At 47.6% G+C, this 17,567-nt stretch overlaps 1 protein-coding gene across 1 annotated transcript in view; it reads right to left on the bottom strand.

Annotated features, from left to right (window-relative positions):
- MYO5B (myosin VB) overlaps window positions 1-15,460 on the bottom strand; it is a 162,870-nt gene extending 147,410 nt beyond the window's left edge. Inside the window, exons 1-2 of the mRNA XM_005145400.3 lie at window positions 15,349-15,460; window positions 12,564-12,730 (exon numbers count right to left, since the gene is read on the bottom strand). Coding sequence (XP_005145457.2) covers window positions 12,564-12,730; window positions 15,349-15,460 — 279 coding nt within the window. The remainder of the gene's footprint in view (window positions 1-12,563; window positions 12,731-15,348) is intronic.
- Between the last annotated feature and the right edge of the window lie 2,107 nt (window positions 15,461-17,567).

Raw genomic sequence — 17,567 nt, 5'->3', positions numbered from 1 at the left:
CAGACAAAATAACTATTTTGAAGTTTAGCCTGACTGCAGGACAGGTTTGTCCAGATCCCAGGTGTATTTTAGCTCTTCCCAACTTTCCAGCTGCTTCCCAGGCACGTGACAGTGAGCAAGCAGGCAACAGCATCCCTGGTGATTACAGAAGCAGTAAGACCACCTTCCTGGCTGACCAGGTATCATCCCTCCTGAGTCACCCAAAGAACACAGATGCTTTCAGCAGCATGAATGACTTCAATCAGGGCTTCAACACCCTCTGTTAGGGCTTCAGGAATTCCACTGGAGCATTGCACAGGACACAACAACAATTTTGAGTTCAGAGCCCCCACGAATACCCCAGTGACCAATTCAACAAACACCCAGAGGTATGTGTGAAGGAAACAGATTTATCTAGACAAGAGCCATGGCCTTGCATCTTCCAGCTATCACTGTAATAGCATGTAAAAACAGCATTCATCAACAGAGATACACCCAAATTCTGTCAGTCCTCTGGCTTCTATGCTTAAAGGCAGAAGAAGCAAGACTTCAATCTGAGGAAGGTGCTAGCTTGCTTAGCAAAGAGGGGCTATTCATTAGGGACTGTAGTGACAGGACAAGGGGTAACGGGTTGAAACTTAAACAGCAGAGGTTTAGATTGGATATAAGGAAGAAATTCTTTCCTGTAAGGGTGGTGAGGTACTGGAATGGGTTGCCCAGGTAGGTTGTGAATGCTCCATCCCTGGAGGTGTTCAAGGCCAGGTTGGACACAGCCTTGGGTGCCACAGTTTAGTGTGAGGTGTCCCTGCCCATGGCAGAGGAGTTGGAACTGGATGATCTTGGGGTCCTTTCCAACACTAACTATTCTGCAATTCTGTTCTTTGCTTGAAGTTTGTTATAATGTGGCTCTTAAAAGAACAGAATTTAGGGAACTACTTGGAAACAGAAAGGGTTTTGTACTGTGGAAGAGCAGTGATGAAGTCTGTGGCTGCAGGGAAAAATAGATCACTAAAAACACCTACAGCTGCTTCATCACTGAAAAGGTTGTTTTGACATACATGTTTGTTTTGCCAAATATTTTTGCCAACAACAGGTTGAAAATTTGGACCCCCTTGCAGAAACCAAGAGCATCCCAAAGGTGGAGTTTTTCATCTTATTTCCAGATGGGCTCTGACATTGCTCAGTCACATTGGACATTCACATCAGCACAGCCAATTGCAAGAAACTGCCAGAAGTTTAGCTACAATATGAAACGAAGGCAGAACTGTTGTTGCTATGCTCTGGAATGATTACAAAAGTTTCTTTACTAAGGAGTTATAAGAAGTTTTAAGCAGACTAAGTTGGTTTTGCTCAGTTCATACGTCTGCAAGGATAAAACCTTGCACAAAGGAACAGTCACAAGTTGCTTGACAGAACTTGCAGCACTGAAAATTATGCAATTAGTACTTAAAGAATGTCTCTTTTGTTGTCATTGAAGAATAAAGTTTATATACTACAAAAGTAAGCATCAGGTTTGGTTTTCTCACAGTTTTACAATATCACAGTGCTGCACCTTTGCGATTTCTGTTGCTGTTTTGGCCAGAAGCCCCACGATGACATAGGAATAGGGGTGAACTGCATAAAAGGTTTGTGATATGAAGAAAACACAGAAACCTGGCATTACAGACTGATATTCTTCTGTCTTCATGTACTTAACATGCGTTTCACTGGATGGATACCTTCCAGGACACTCAAGAGAAACTCCCACAGGAGGTTCCCCATCTCTAACCTGTGCTGGTCACCAGCAGCTGGAGCAGACCCATATCACACCAGACCACAGCTCCCAACACCATCTCAACACCCTTCAACCACCCGCTGTGCCTGATGGAGCATCCCAAAGGTGACAGGTATTAGCAGCCTGGGATCTCTGGATAACACAAACATGTTGAAAGCCAGTTAGTGACAACACTTTATTCTTCTAAAACAAAAAAGAAGACCCAACAAAACACCAGAATTAGGAAGCAAAACCATTCTGCATCTGGGAGAAGGTCAGCACAACAATATAAAATCTAATAATTATAAACAGTTATTAATTATTTCTACCCTGTGAATGTTTCTCCCTCCCCCACAGCTCAGCACAACCTCTATTGTCTGAAAAGCGTTTATCTGAAAGTGGGTCATGTCTCCTGGCATTACTAAATCTTCCCAAATTTCCCCCGATTAGTCAAACGAGATATGCTCTCTGACATCTGAGTGATTGAAGTAGTGTGTAATGCCATTTTTCCCCTGAATGAGCCACTTCAAAGAGGGTCATAAACCCAGAGATGGCACGCCGGATAAAACAGTTGCCAAAAGATTGTCCACACAATATTACCGAGGAAAATTAAATTGGTTTGTTGGAAGGTTTTTCCTTTAGAAACATTCAGCCGTTAGTACTGAACACATGGAGGCAAGAAACTGCTTCCAGAGCTGCTAAAAGGATGAAGCCTCACTAACTTATAAGCTGTGTGATCTGATGGCTAAACACACTTCTGCACACTGAAGTCCCAGGGATTTTTTGTATCAGCCACAATGTTTAGCCTGGTCTTCACACAGGAACACCAAAAGCCATCATGCCAGAGATTAGTGGCAGCCTAAATTTGGGTAATACCTCGCAAGTGATTGAGCATTAAAGCAGAGCCATCTGTGACTAAAAAGAAAAAGGATAAAAAAAGCAGCAAACCTGCTATTCAACAAAGAAAATACCACTTAAAATTGGGATACAACAGGAAGTAATCGCTCAGCATGAATTATATCCAAAGGGTTCAAAATGATCATACTTTGGAGCATGGATCCTGGGAGGATGCTCAGGTGGGGCAAGTGCTGCCCGAGGGGCTGGAGCTAAGCCTCTTCCTCAAAGGAAAAGAGTTGGAGCTCCTGAAGTACCTATTGGGTCTACAATTAGATGAATTCTGGGCAAAGTTTAGTAACAATAGGGTTTGCATTCTGCTGATTCACTTCATGTGACCTGCCAGTGCTCAAACTTTGCACCAGAGCAAAGACTGCCAGAAGACAGGACCTTTTTGGTCAAAAAATAGAAAATAAATTTAAAAAAAACATGTAAAAAATAGTGAAAACCTGAAGAGTTACAGACTTTCCAGCATTGCCAAATAGAATATTCTATTTCTGAGAATAGACTTTCTTTTAAAAAGTATGGATTTCTGTACCACACTGTTCCTTGGACAAAGCAGAAGGCCCCAGAGAGGCTGCATTTGTGTGAGATCAGCATGTTTTCTGCCTGCTGCTGGACTTTGGGATGCAAATGCTGGCGCAGCATTGCTGGGGAAGGAAAAGCCTCCTTGCAGCTCAGTCTTCGGGGACTGCACTACCTAAAACAGCATTGTCCATCCCATCTCCTTCAGCATGAAGTGTCGGCTGCTGAAAGGCGAATTCAAGCAAGTTTTGCTCCTGAAGATGATTTAGGCCTACCCTGACGGACAAGCAAATGGGTATTTCATGCTCCTAAGCCACGCAATGCTTCTTGTGCCTCTCTGGCATCACAGCAATGGCCCCCACGCTTCCATGCCAACAAGCGGGTGCAAGCACAGCCATCACTTACTGGAACAGCGGAGGGGAGGGCAGAGCACAAGAGAACGAAGATCAGCTCTGACAGCCCCGACGCACAGTTTGTTTTGGCATGGCAAGAGCTCACGAGGTTTCGCAGCGAGCAGGCGAGGGGCCAGGCAACAGGAATCACCCCAGGGTGACAACAGTGCTGCGAGGCTGAAACCCACAGCCTGTCCTGACACCAGTTGCACCCAAAGCACCAGCGCCCTAACCCTGAGCATCAGTGCTGTCTAGAGTCCAGATTTGCATGTTGAGACACCTCTGGTTTTCCTCCTTCCTTTATCTTTGTTTTTATTTATAAAGGAAGTGTTTTATTTAAGAGCCCTGCCTCCATCCTCCACAGCAGGGTGGACGAATCATAAGCATCCATCTCACCACTCTGAATTGGGAGGAAGAAGCTATCACTTCACTGAAGCAAGGTCCAAATGAAAACAAAGGCTTTAGAAAGCAAAAGAAAGAAATAAAGCAGAAGGAAAGTAGAGCAAGAGATTTCAAACCTGGAATTTATGGGTCTACAGAGAAGAGCCATGATCTTCCTATCTCTCTGAACAGGATCTTTATAATGCTCAGGGCCACAGAACATGTGTTGCAGGAGAGACAAGGGCAGTCCAGCTCAAAAGAGAGTCCCTCATCCAGGGACTCTGGTCCCCTAAAAGCCATCTAGCCACAAACAATGTGTCCCCAGCAGCACTTCAGCTGCCATGGTCAGACAAGAGAGGAAATGCAAATCACATCTCTGCAACACCAGAATGTGGGGGAAACCCCAATATTCAGAGTAGGGGAGTCCCTGCAGACACCCCAAGGGCAGCTCTTACCAGCCCTAAAGTGAGGTGTTCTCACCCTATGCAGATAGGACTTCCAGAAGAGCTTCTTAGTGCTGTTAAAGGTCTTCCTCCAGCCAAACCATGCCTTGTTGGTACCACTACTACAGGATGGTTGTGCAGATGTTGATGGTCTGTCCCAGCAGAAAAGTGATTTCTTACCAATAAAGGCAAGCAAAGGGACAGCACAGTGACACAAGGCACCAGTCAAGTGCTGGATGAGCAGCATTTGGGCCTTCTTTTCTTTTGTTATTCTATTTCTTACCACTGAACATGATGGTGAAAGCAGGCATCAGCTAGGCAAGAAACAGGCACTCTAGATCCACAGGAAAGGCTGGTGAGAGCCACACCAGTATTTGCACATCTACCTCCTGCTGAGGTCTGCATGGGTCTGGAGCAGGACCTGATTCTCCTGCACCTCCACCTTGTCTCTGAACAGGACACATGGTCCTAGCAGGACATGTGAGGCCAATCCATGATCACTGTAGTCCAGTATTGCCATGTGAAAGCCACCTCCCGTTCTCCATCACCACCCCACAAGGAGATTGTGTCCTCGACTGAGACCATGCCGTGGGTACCCCTCCTCCAACACAGCCAGACATCACACTCAGTGCCCAAAAAACAGCAATACCCACAGCACCCATGCTAGCAGCGCTAAAAGTAATTAAGAGGCATAAATCCACAAGGAGTTACTCAGCTTAATTAGGTTGAAAATTATAGCTTACATCATCTTGGTACCTCCGCATCCACTTGCTGCCTTGAAATATGCTTACACTGACTTTCTGCTCACATGGGGTGCAGCACCAAGGACCAGCTTGCACAGCAAGCACAGGGATCAGGTTTATTTTAAACACATAGATTTTAAAACGTTTTCAACACTCATTTTTTAAGGCACATGTCGGCTGCTCACATCCAGACTGCTTGGGAACTTGGTTTGCCTGAGCCACCTGAACTCATCCCTGTGCGGCTCTCAGAAGGAACCAGACATTCCCACCACCATCCTCCATGACTGTTAAAAAGCCATCTTTAAATACATTAAGGGTCTTTTTTCCTTTGAAGAGGGGTGACTCACCAGGACACATTCCCAGGATGTAAGGTGTTATTTTGATAAGTAGCAGCTGTGATTCACCCACAACACATCCTGCTCCCAACAGCACTGTAAATGGTGGTTAGCACATCCTACCAGCACCTCACACCTCAGTGAGACTATCTTAATGGAGCTTGGGCAGTGACTCACTGGAAGGGTGAAGGTAGGGATCAACTGAGATAATCCCTGGCTTTCACCAAGTGAAACGTGTCCTTTCGTGGAGCCCACCAGACCCACAGGGCTGCCCGTGGTTCAGCAGCATGGGAAGTGGTCACAAGCTGAAAATGCTGGTCAACCTCAGGCATGGAAAAGATGTGTCCTCAAGGAAGAGTTAAGCTGGGAGCATGTGGCAAACGGAGACTCATGGGCAGAAGGATGGATGAGAACCAGCAAGAACATCCAAAAGGCAGGATGGACAAGTGGACAGAGCACACATCTCCAAGCCACATTACCTAGAGCACATCAATACCAAGCACCCAAACAGCACAAAACCACCCCATCGGTACCCATATAGGAACATAATGGCTTTAAGCTAACAGAGGGGAAACTTAGATTAGGCATTTGAGAAGCACCCTGCAAGGGTGCTGAGGCTCTGGCACAGGGTACCCAGAGAAGCTGTGGCTGCCCCATCCCTAGGCAGGTTGGATGGGGCTTCGAGCAACCTGGTCCAATGGAAGGGCAGCAAGACATGTTACTTATATGTTACCATGTGTGTTACCTGCTGCAACTACCACAGCAGGGCCTGAATGTCCTAACAGAACTACCAGCTTCATATGGGCACGTGTGGGGGGCTAAAAGTCAAACTAAAAAGCTAATACTTAAAAGTGGTGAAGGATGCTGTCACAGCAGGTCAGGAGCACACACTGATAAAGAACCTACGCCATTGTCCCAGCACATCACACCGAGCCATGGATTTGGGGCCATAACTTGCCATTAAGGGCTTATGTTCCTTACAGTAAGGGTTTATGGACCTATGCTGCTTACAGTTCTTGTAGTCTTATAGTCCAGCCTTTGACACGTTTAACTCATTCCCATGACTCACAGGTTTCAGTTGGCTGGAGAAAACTTTGGACACAGCAAATAAGGACAAAAGCAGTGCACAGCTGGGAGAAAAGGTCACACTTCCAGGCTGCAGGCTCTTCCCTGTTGGGATGTTCCTCTACAAATCCTCCGGATATCACAGTAAAGGCAAAGAGCAGAAATACTAAATCCTTAATAGACTCATTAGTAAAATTGATGAGTTTACTGAGCCCTGAATATCATGTTAATGAGCATTCAGACAAAAAGGCTACATAAAGCCCATCACCCACCGATCCCTGGACCTTCCCAGACCTGCCACTATCCCTTTGGTCTTTTCTGAAGGACCAGGCTAAGCCAAAAGCCAACCCAAGCCCTCAAGACATGTCTTCCAGCAGGCCAGGGTCATTCGAGGGCAATTGCCTTACACAACCCACTCAAGAGACAGAAAGCTCACAGGGAATGTTATCAGTTTGGCTAAATAACATTCTTCACTAAAACGGTTCATAAGTGCTCCAGGTATCAGCCAAAGCTTGAGGTTTTGCTGCAGTAAAAGCAGTCGTTTTCCTCATCGGAACTGTAGTTCATGCTGATATTCCTTTAACAGCCACAAAATGCCTCTGTTTGCAGAACAGGTCAAAGAGCACAAAATAATGCTGAAAAAAAACCCCGACTCAGGGCTTCAACTTCACTACCTGCTATTTATTACACCACCGACTAACTCAGAAGGTCCAAAGTCCACCTTCATGCTAAAGTTAAGCTACTCCTCTCTGTACAGTTATTGCAGTAAGGGTACACTGCTCCTTTTTTTTGGCCAGAGCTACAGACTACTTGGTGTGCAAATTAAAATCTCAACATGCCTATGATTGCACTGCACTACAGCAAGCTGAAAGCAACTTCAAACATATATATATATAAGCATACATATATATATATATATATATACACACATAGATATCCACTCTTCACCCAGAGTTAACCCAGCAAATTTCTGCAACTTTGGCTTATGTGTATTGGGATTCCCTACACACAAATTTCATACCCTTAACACAGTATCAAGGCAGGCATTCTTGAAAATAGTGTTTTAGAAAAGCAAGTTGACTAATCACAACCAGAAAGAGCACATAAAGCAGGAATCAACCTATTCAGTCCCTGCTGGAATAATTCCCAGGGCTGTGCCCCAGCACCTGCACTGAGCTCCATGTTTGTTAGCTCAGTGGTTCTCCTCTAACCCCAGCACAGGTGCTATTAAATGCCCAGCTGAGATGAACAACTGCACCAACAGAAGAGAAAACCTGGTTATTTTTGCAGTGCAAAGTCCCTGGCACAACGTGCCTTGCAGCAGGACGTGCACCTGCACAACACTGAGAGAGCACAGGGCAAACTCTGGCCATGTCCTGCCCATTGAGAGAGGGCAATGCACACAAAACCAGCAGCATCCACCTCCCTGCACCTACTCACTGGGCTGAATGGTATTCAAGCCCCCAAGCTGGGCTCTGCTCCCATCCCCTCCATGCTGTCCTGGGTAGGCTGCAGAGGTGGCCATGCCCTTGGCACAGTCTCCAGCCGCAGGGAGCTGGCTGGAGCAATTATATTTTATATCTCGCTGATTCCCTCTCCATGACTGCAGCTCATATGGAGGCAGGATCAGGAAGAGCCTAGGGATGCCAATGGATCAGTTCCTTCAGCAAGATGTCCCTAGTGTACCTCTGAGCTGTCCCTGCCCTCTGTGGTGTGAAGCATGCATGTTCTCATAGTCTAAAATAAAGAAAAGACCCCAAAGCAAGCAAAACCTTCAAGTATAACCTGCTTTTTCCTAGCAGTAGCTGCAAACAGCAGAAGCAGGAGCTCAGGACCAGCGGTCCCATGGATGTCCTGGGACTGAGCCCCAGACTTCCCCTATCACCAACAGATATTCCCAGAAAACTCTCTATACAACACACAAAAAATCCTCTCTTTCCTTCCCTGCTGCTGCTCAACCCAAAGCAGCACAAAGGCTCAGACTAAGGACGAATCCTCCCTGAGCCGTGAAGGATAAATCATTTTCAGAAAGGTTTTATGCCAGAAGGTTTATGCCAATTCATTGACTCAATCACTGTGTGATCGCACCAGCAATATTTGCTTTTGAAGAGTTTCTCCCCAGGGTAAGAAACCACCAATTCATTCCAGCTACTTTATTTAATACAACTCTAAGTGAAAACCAGAGAGTTTTCTATATCCAACACCAGCCATTAGAAGAGGATCTTTTAATGCATTAAGTTCTATCATCTGTTAAAAAATACTTGGCAAATAACAGTCACTTTGCAAAAAGGGAGGGGGGGAAATGAAAAAAGAAAGAAATAGCGTGGTTTTTGCTCACCCAGAGCATGCAGACTTTCTGAGGAGCATTACCTGGAGCTGTGCAACACCCCAGGAGCAGAAAGGCACAGCTCATTCCCTACCCTGGCAGAAGCAGCATTTCACATGAGGTTCAGAGGCTACACTTCAATTAACACACTTCAAGAACTACCTTTAAGAGAGCAGAACATCCAGAAGCAAAACCAATTATAGTTTAGTCATATGAAGAGCTTCAATACAATAACAAAGGCTAGACATGCAAACAGGTCTGATCTCTGGTTTTATACTGCCCATCAAACCATTGCTGGAGACAGCATCTTCCAGGGTGATGTCCTCCCTCTATCCTGCCCAGCACCCACCTCAGAGGAACAGAGCATCCCCCTCATCTCATTACAGAGTAAAGCTGCCATCTGCATAGGACTGGACTGCAGTTACCTTGGCTGTAGTTTAGCTGCATCAGCAACAGGTTTCTTTGGAAGGCTCTGGCTGGACAGGAAGGAATAGGCATTGTAGCAGGAACCCCAGGGACATGGCAGGAGCAGGATCAGCCCCAGGCAGCCTTAGAAAGACATTTGTATGCCACTGGAAGTAGTTGCCCAAGGAAGTGTGAACGTTCCATCCCTGTCAGTGTTCAGGTTGGACACAGGGGCTTGGAGCAAGCTGCTCTAGTGGAAGGTGTCCCTGCCCATGGCAGGGGTTGGAGCTGGATGAGATTTTAGGTCCTTTTCCAGCCCAAACCAGTCTGGGATCCATTGATTCTAGCAGGAGCCCTTAGCACCATTACATCCCCTACTCCTCCTGCATGCACTGATGCCAGTGGCTCCAGGACCCTTCACCATACAGCTCCTTTACTGCTGGGACACAAGTCCCACTAAAATCCTGTTTTCTTCTGCAGCAAAACAAACCCCACAGCCAGACAATCCCAAAGTCCCCAGGTACTGCATCAGGAGTAAGACAAGTATTATAATGGTCTCCCCATAACTATTTACACAAGTGGAGTCCTACGTGCTTGAAGGTTGATGCAGTTTTGGAACTACTCTCATGCTCATAATTAGGCAAAGCTGTTAATTATTGTGTTTGATGGGGCTATTAAACAGCAGTCAACCCTGCTCTTAAAAGGGGCACAGGCGAGACATCACATGGAGAGAGCCCCCACCAGCAACTCCAGTGCTGGTGTTTCCATGATGGGTTCCTCTCCAGTTCAAGTGCACAACAAAGTCACCAGCATGGCTTAACAAACATGGCCTTAAGCACCAAGGAAATGCTCTGTATTCCACAGAGTCCCAGAAGAGCTCTGCAGGCATCAAGTGGAAGCTAAGGGCTCTCTAAACAGCACACAGCTGGTCCCATTGCAGCCCAGCAGGAAGGAGAGGTGGGACAACCTCAGAGGTCCCACTCAGCTGCTCTGAAGTGGCTCCCCAGTAGTCTCTCTCATCCTAGTTCAAGCAAGAGGAGGAAGGACCCCAAAGAAGGTCCCAAAGGATCCCCATTGTGGCTGTGCTAATGCAGCCCCTCACACTGGACCTATAGGCTTTTAGTAATACAACTGTATTAATTCCAGTGAGCCGGACAATACACCTTCCCTCCAAAAGCCTCATGCCCACCCTGCTAACAAGGAGATCCAGGCAGCCCCATCTGCTTCATCCTGAGGTCCTCCAACAACCACTGGCAGCCATCAGATTAAGCATGAGGCTGTTGTGGTTTTTTGAGTTTTGTAAAAGCCTTTTTTGCTCTTTTTCTCACGTATTCAAAGTCACAGGAAACATTTTCCTGCTGCTTCAAAGCCTGGAGCTGGCACAGATGCCCTATGCAGAAGAAAACACAGCAGGATGGTCCTACATTTCACCACGACACCAGCGCTCAGCCCCACAGATGACCCATATGGGTTCAAAGCACCATCCACAGCTGCACCACACCAGTTTGTCCCCACAGGACAGACGGACACCATCAGAAGGGCCAACTCTCATCAAGAATCTTTGCGGGTAGTAAAACTGAATTAGAAATTAATGACAGGAACAGATTGTCACCAAACCCACCACTTCACAAGTGCCTCATTGAAAAGTCCCTATACAGCACCAGGATCACAAGTGATGACGTCCCGGCAGGTGCTGTATACACACTCAACAAATGAGCATGAATATAAAGCTAACCAAGTTTGCATAAAAACAGTACATGGGTTAATTACCCGATCATCAGGTTAAGAATCAATTAACCTAGTTGTTAGGGAAAACACCGTGCTCACAGCCAGCCTCCTTCCTCCCCAGCGATGCTTCCCATCACATCCACACACTCATCCGACGAGATGCTGCGGTCAGCACATGGCTTTATTTGTGCTCCCCATTGGATTTTCCAAGGGAAAAAGGTTTTCCAAACCTGAGATTTTGCTTTTGAAGTGATCCCCAGAAGGATGGAGGTCATCCTGCTCACAGACAGCCCCATCGGTCCAGTAAGGCTTCTTTAATTCCCAGAGGTTCAAAGGAGGAGCTGCCAGATTCACAATTCATCCTGCATGCATTTGGCATTGACAGCCAAAAAATACTAAGTGGCAACCCTCAATATTACGTAAAAGCTGTCCATGAAATGAGTTACAGAAGCAGAAATCTATCCCAAAGTTAAGCCTGGGAGGCTGGCACAGAGACAAAAAGTGCTTCCTTAAGAGGGCTGGTGCCAATCTGGCAGTATCCCTGCACTGACCATGGCCACAGGAAGAATTTAAAACACTAAAATTCTCATTATTGCAGCAAAACCCGTTCTGAAGCCAAGCACTTTGCTCGATTAGCCTCTGCTTAGCGTTATTGATGGCTTTTACTAATCACATTCCCTGCATCCTGGATGCCCACAGCACTCCGTAGCCTTGGGAAGATATGGAGCACAGGCACAGGGCTCTCTCCCTGTGCCAGTTATCTCTCCATACCGTGCAAGGAGTTCTTTCATCAAACCAAGTCAATCGGCAAAAATCTCTCTGGACACAAACCTCGTACTGGGAAGGGGGCAGAAAGCCCTGAACTGTGTGGGGTGTATCCCTATCCTGCTCTAACCAAGGAGCAGGTATACCGAGTGTGCTTGAGTACCCTGCAGCCACAGAATAATAAAAGAGAAAGAAAACACAAGTGATACCTTATCTAGGTTTCAAACTCTGCTCAGAAATCCAAACACCCAAGCTTCTCGTCATCACAACGAGCCACTTCTTAGGACAAATCTGTGCTTCTCTCTGGGAAGCAATGGAAGGACAGCTGGACGCAAACCCGGCGACACCCTGCGAGGCCACCATCCCATTAGCCATGCCACCTCCCCGACTGCCACCAGGAAGCTGGTGACTTTGGCAACACCACGGCCGAGGGCTTTATCTGAGCAGAGAACGAAAAGGGACTCCGGAAACCAGGCACCTCGGGAGCATTCCGGTTACTTACAGCAGTTGTAAGGACGGGTATTACCTCTCTCCCCCACCATACCCCAGCGCTGTATGAATACGAGGAAACAAACTACTCCGTGTGGATCTGGGGAAGCTGAGCGCGGTTGGGAGCCCGCTCAGGTGACGGGAACCCCACCAAGAACAAGGCCAACGCTGCCACAACTCGGACCCGCGGCCGAAGTCCGCTGCTCCCTATAGAAAACCGGCCCCCGAAACCGGGGGAAAGCCCGGAGGGGAGCAATGGGTCCGGGAAAAGTTGCGGGTCCCCCACCCCAAAACACAAGGAAAATGCACACAGACACCGACACCCCGGCGCCCCGCTCACCTTGGTGTAGAGCTCTGAGGCGGACATGGCAGGGGCGAGCGGCGCTAGGCGAGGGGCATGGGGCCGGCAGGCAGCGAGCGACCGCCGGACCGAGCGACCTTTACACCACCGCGTCCGACGGAGTGCGGGCAGGGAAAGGAAGGGAACGACGAGGAGAGGAGGCACCACTGGGAAAAGAAGAAGAAGAAGGAGGAGGAGGAGGAGGAGGAGGAGGCAGCGCCGCTCCGCCTCCGCCGCGCCCCGCTCAGGTATGGGGAGGTGCGGCTGCACCCGGCCCCCTCCGGTCCGTCTAGGATGAGTTCAGGCTCGGCTCGGTTCGGGCTCAGCACTGTTCGTGCTCAGTCCAGCTGGGATGGGCTCGGTACGGGCCCAGTTCGGCCGGGCTCAGTACTAATCGTGCTCATTTCGGCTGGGCTCAGCACTGTTCGGGCTCAGATCAGCGCTGAATTGCAGGGGGAGCAGCGCTTTCCCTCACCGCCTGTATCGGCTTTTATTTCTTCTTTTTAAAATAACCCTCTTTTTACATGCATTTTCCCCTCCCCAGCCCTGGTCTCTTCCCCAGGGTCCCCAAGAGCCCACTCTGGTCCTGCTCCCGGCACCAGGAGGGACCCGCTGAAGCACCCACCCTATTTGTTGTTGGGTTTGGGTTCTTTTCCCTTTTATCCTTTGATTCTTCTTCCTCTCCCATGGCAGAAGGGTAAGTAAGGCCCAAGAGGGTGCCCCTTGGTGGTTTGAGGCTCTGCCATCCCTCCCAAATAGGGATCGGCATATATTGGGGTGGAAGGAATGTCTTTAACAGGGTGTCCTTGGCCAGGACACATCTGTGCAGGGATGAGCAGCACATGATCCCACTGGAAACACATGCAAGGAATGCTCCAGGGATGGTTTATTCTCTTGTCTCCTGCCTGAAGTGGGTTTGGGTTCCCACTGTCAACACTGTGTGCTCCTGGGCACTGGGGTGTGTTGCTTTATCATACACCAACATCGGAAATGTTTTTTTCAGACAGAAACAGCCCAAAACTGCCCCCAGCCTCTTGGTCCATGGCCACACTGCCTCCCCCCATCCCACAGGGATCACCCTGTGCTCCAGTTCCTGTTTATAAGACACCTTCTGAGCCTGAGAAGGATGATGTGAATGCAAAGTACTCCTAATTAATCACTATTGCTATTCATTATCATCCAAGGTGTTTTGCATATTAACTAAGGAGGCAGAAAATGTGCTCAGCGGGAGCTTATTCTCTGCCACAGTTGTTTACTCCTTACTGGGGATCCCTCCTGCCATGGTTTCAAGCTGTGTTGCTCACAGGGGCACCCACTGCCTTCCTTTAAAGCCATTGCTGGTGGCATCTCACCCTCTGCTGCTCATCCTTTGGGAGGGTGAAACTCCCCCCTTTGGCACCTTTCCCCCTTGCCACCCCAGAGCCAGATGGGAGGATAGACAGCATCGCAGATATCTCTCATTTCCAGCTCCTAATCCACCCCCAAATAAATTGCAGGTGGCTCTGGGAAGGAGCAAAGGGGAGAAAAACCCGCACCCGACATAGAAATTACCCTGGGTAACACATTTGACAGCCTAATCTCTGCAAAGCCTCCAAAGCTTTGTCAGGCAAACAAAACTTGCTCCTCTCCTTTTATTAAATCAACTGTAAAAACGAAATACCAGTGCAATCAGAAGCAAAGGTGTCAGTGAAGCCTGACTAGCAGTGATAGCCCAGAGGCAAAGCACGGCTGTTCCCATGAAATACCAGCCGGTGCCATGCGTGATTTTCCATCAACCTAAAACTTAATTATAATTAGAAGCTAAAAACCTAAAAATACATACAAAATCCTTGAAGTATGTCCGAAGTGCTGAGTTGCTGGAAACTGTCTCCTTTGGGAGGCAAGAGCTTCTTTCCATTTGGGAATCAGAACTTGTGTTGAGGATAATATTTAACAAGTGCTGGCTCTTAAATAGCAATTTATAGTGCCACCTTTTGCATGCATGTTGAAGCACTTGGGGGGTGGGGGGAGAAAGAACCACATACTAGGAGTTTTTTCACCTCTAAGCAGAGCCAGTGGCTTCTTTGCAGCTACACGGCGTGTATCAAATGTGTCTGCTCCCCCAGATGCTCACAGGTCCCAGCCTTGTCCCTCTGTCGCAATGCAATGTGTCCCATAGGCTGGGCTGCTGCAGAGGGGCTTTGGACAAGGGCCTGTAGGGACAGGACAAGGGGAATGGCTTGAACCTGACAGAACAGGGGAGACTGAGCTGAGCTCTTAGGCAGAAACTGTTCCCTGTGAGGGTGCTGAGGCGCTGGCACAGGGTGCCCAGAGAAGCTGTGGCTGCCCCATCCCTGGCAGTGCTCAAGGCCAGGTTGGACACAGGGGCTTGGAGCAGCTGCTCCAGTGGAAGGGGTCCCTGTCCATGGCAGGGGGCTGGAGAGGGATGAGCTTCAAGGTTCCTTCTAACCCAAACCATTCTGTGATTTTGTTACTGCTTGCTGGTTCTCCAAGTTATAAACCTAACACAAGTGTTGGTTGGAGAGAGACAAAGGAACAACCACACTCTGAAGCATGTGCTGCTTGGCACCCTTTTTGTCCTTTCTATGAGGACATGAAAGAAACTGGAAGAAGATGGAAATCAGTAGGATTAAGGAAACTCTTCAGTCTCAACAGACAGTACTATTCTTGGTGCATCACTCATTTGACTGTTAGGGGAAGTAAGAGGATGCTTCTCAAGGAGTCTGCTCACCCACCCAGGCACTTATCAGGCTGGTATGAGCCTTATCTATTCTTCTAGACCAACCTGAAGGCTTTGGAGCTCTCAGCAGCAAAAGGGTCATCCCCAGCAACATGCTCATTGACCACTCGTTTCCTTTCAGAGGAGTTTCGTTGCCCGTTACCCCACAGGAATCCATTTCTGCTGAAGGCAAACCTGTTCCCATTTGAACTTTCATTTCTGTGCAGACTTCATGTTCATTGCAGAGGAATTTTGCCTCCAGGAACAGGAGCTCAGATACTTTATAAATACTTGATAGCTCTGATCACCTCTTCAGAGATACTATTCTATTAAAAAAAGACTTATTATGGTTTTGGATGGCTCAAATTCACTGAGCTCACCAATGTGATAGTTTTGGCCTCTCACACTGGTGTACCCACCAACAGTGTCACAACCTTTAATAACACACTTTAATTAATCCTGGAATCCTGAATGTGCTATTATGATCATTTTTCAAAGATGGGTCAAGGTAGTAAAGAAAAAAATCTATGTTGCTTTTGCAGGGCCACACCAGCAGACCAGGAAATTAATCTCTTAATCATTCTGCCAGTTTGACCCAGCAAGGAGAGCAGAGACCTATGGTTACCTGAGCTCTCTGGACTGATGAGACTATGCACATTATTTAGGATGGCCTTTCCAGCTGCAAAACAGGAGAAGCCTCTCTGTGTGGCTTTGGAGATGGATGCTGAAAAGCACCGTGTAAGGGCTAGACATCCCGATTAACGACCCACGCTCATCGTTTGCAACAGACATTTTCTTTCTCTGTGTCTGTAGGAGTCATAGAATCCCAGTGAACTCAAGGATCATCTGGTCCTTCCTTTCTAGACATGGCAGGAACTAGACTAGATGTCTCAGCACCCTGTCCAGCTGAATCTTAACAGTGTCCAACATGGGGGAATCCACCACTTCCCTCGGAAGATTATCCCAGTGACTGGTTGTTCTCACTGGGAAAGATTTTCCTCTTGTGTCCAGTCAGGAGTAACTTGTGCCCATCACCCCTCATCTTTTCCATGGGACTTCCTGTAAAAAGCAAAGCTCCATCTTCTTTGTAGCCACCCTTGAAATACCAGAACAGACATCCCTGTTTGGATTCAAGGAAAAAGAGACACTTCTCTGCTCTGTCTAGTCACTTGTCTGGATGATCACAGCTGGTGAACTCATTTCTTTTCTATCTGCTATCTCACGAAGCTGCTCTCAGAGAAGTCCTGTCTGTAAGCAAAGATAAAACCCCATCATACACCTTCACCCCTCAGCAGGGCAAGGTCTTGGGGCCAGGTTCTTCCACCATTTACACCCATAATTAGCTGTGTTGCTCTGCTAAGATCACTGATACCATTTCAGATTAATACAACTCTTCCTGGCTTTTTTGCAAACAGATGTACACCTTTCTCCACAAACGGTGTTCATCAACTTGTTGATGCTTTAAACCACGAAACTGAGGTGACTGTGCAGGCAGTTTATTCCTGATTTGTTCCAAGACCTCCTATGCTCCAGTCCCAGCCATTTATCAGCTTCCCCATGCATCCGTTCATGCTCCCACAAAGCAAAACCAACAAGAGTCCTTGTACTTGCCAACAGGGAGCCAAACACTGGGAAGGGAAGACAGGGAGAGAAAAAGGGTGGAAAGGCAGGGGCTGCAGGAAAGATGGTAGAAGCTGAAAAGCTGGAGAGAAGCACCTGCAGGTAACTAGCAGCAAGGACTCAAATGGAAAAATGCAAGAAAGCAGCTAAAACATTTCTGGGTGCTACACAGTCTATGAACAAGAAAGAATATGAGGCTGTAAATGGATCCTTCACTTCCTTCCTCTGAAAAGGACAGTGGGAAAACTAATGAAATACACAGCAGGGAGCTGTTTGCTGGCAATGCCCTGGGAGAAGCTGAATTGTTCCCACCTCTCCTTTGGCATAAAGGGCAATTCTGTCCATTGACAGGGGAGCTAAGTGTCCTTTGGGGAGCTGTCCCTTCTACTCACTACCAAAACCTTTCTGAGAGCTTCCTGTTGACATATGACCATCTTTTGTGTTGCTCTGTCTTAAAATGTTGCTGGTGCTCTGCAATCCCATTCTGTGTGTTCAGACCATAGCACTGGCAGCAATCCAGAGGCAGTCCAAAGGGCAGAGTTGCCATCAAAATTATAAATAATAACCCTTTTTGCAAGAAAATGATAACTTCAGTCCTGCACAATTAATTCTGTCTAAGCAAATGTCTCACAGACTAGCTTTGTGACTCCAGTATTCCACAGATC

Source organism: Melopsittacus undulatus, chromosome Z (assembly GCF_012275295.1).
Source record: "Melopsittacus undulatus isolate bMelUnd1 chromosome Z, bMelUnd1.mat.Z, whole genome shotgun sequence".
NCBI classification, from domain to species: Eukaryota; Metazoa; Chordata; class Aves; order Psittaciformes; family Psittaculidae; genus Melopsittacus; species Melopsittacus undulatus.
The sequence above is the reverse complement of the archived record's forward strand: the minus strand, read 5'-3'. Positions and strand labels throughout refer to the sequence as shown.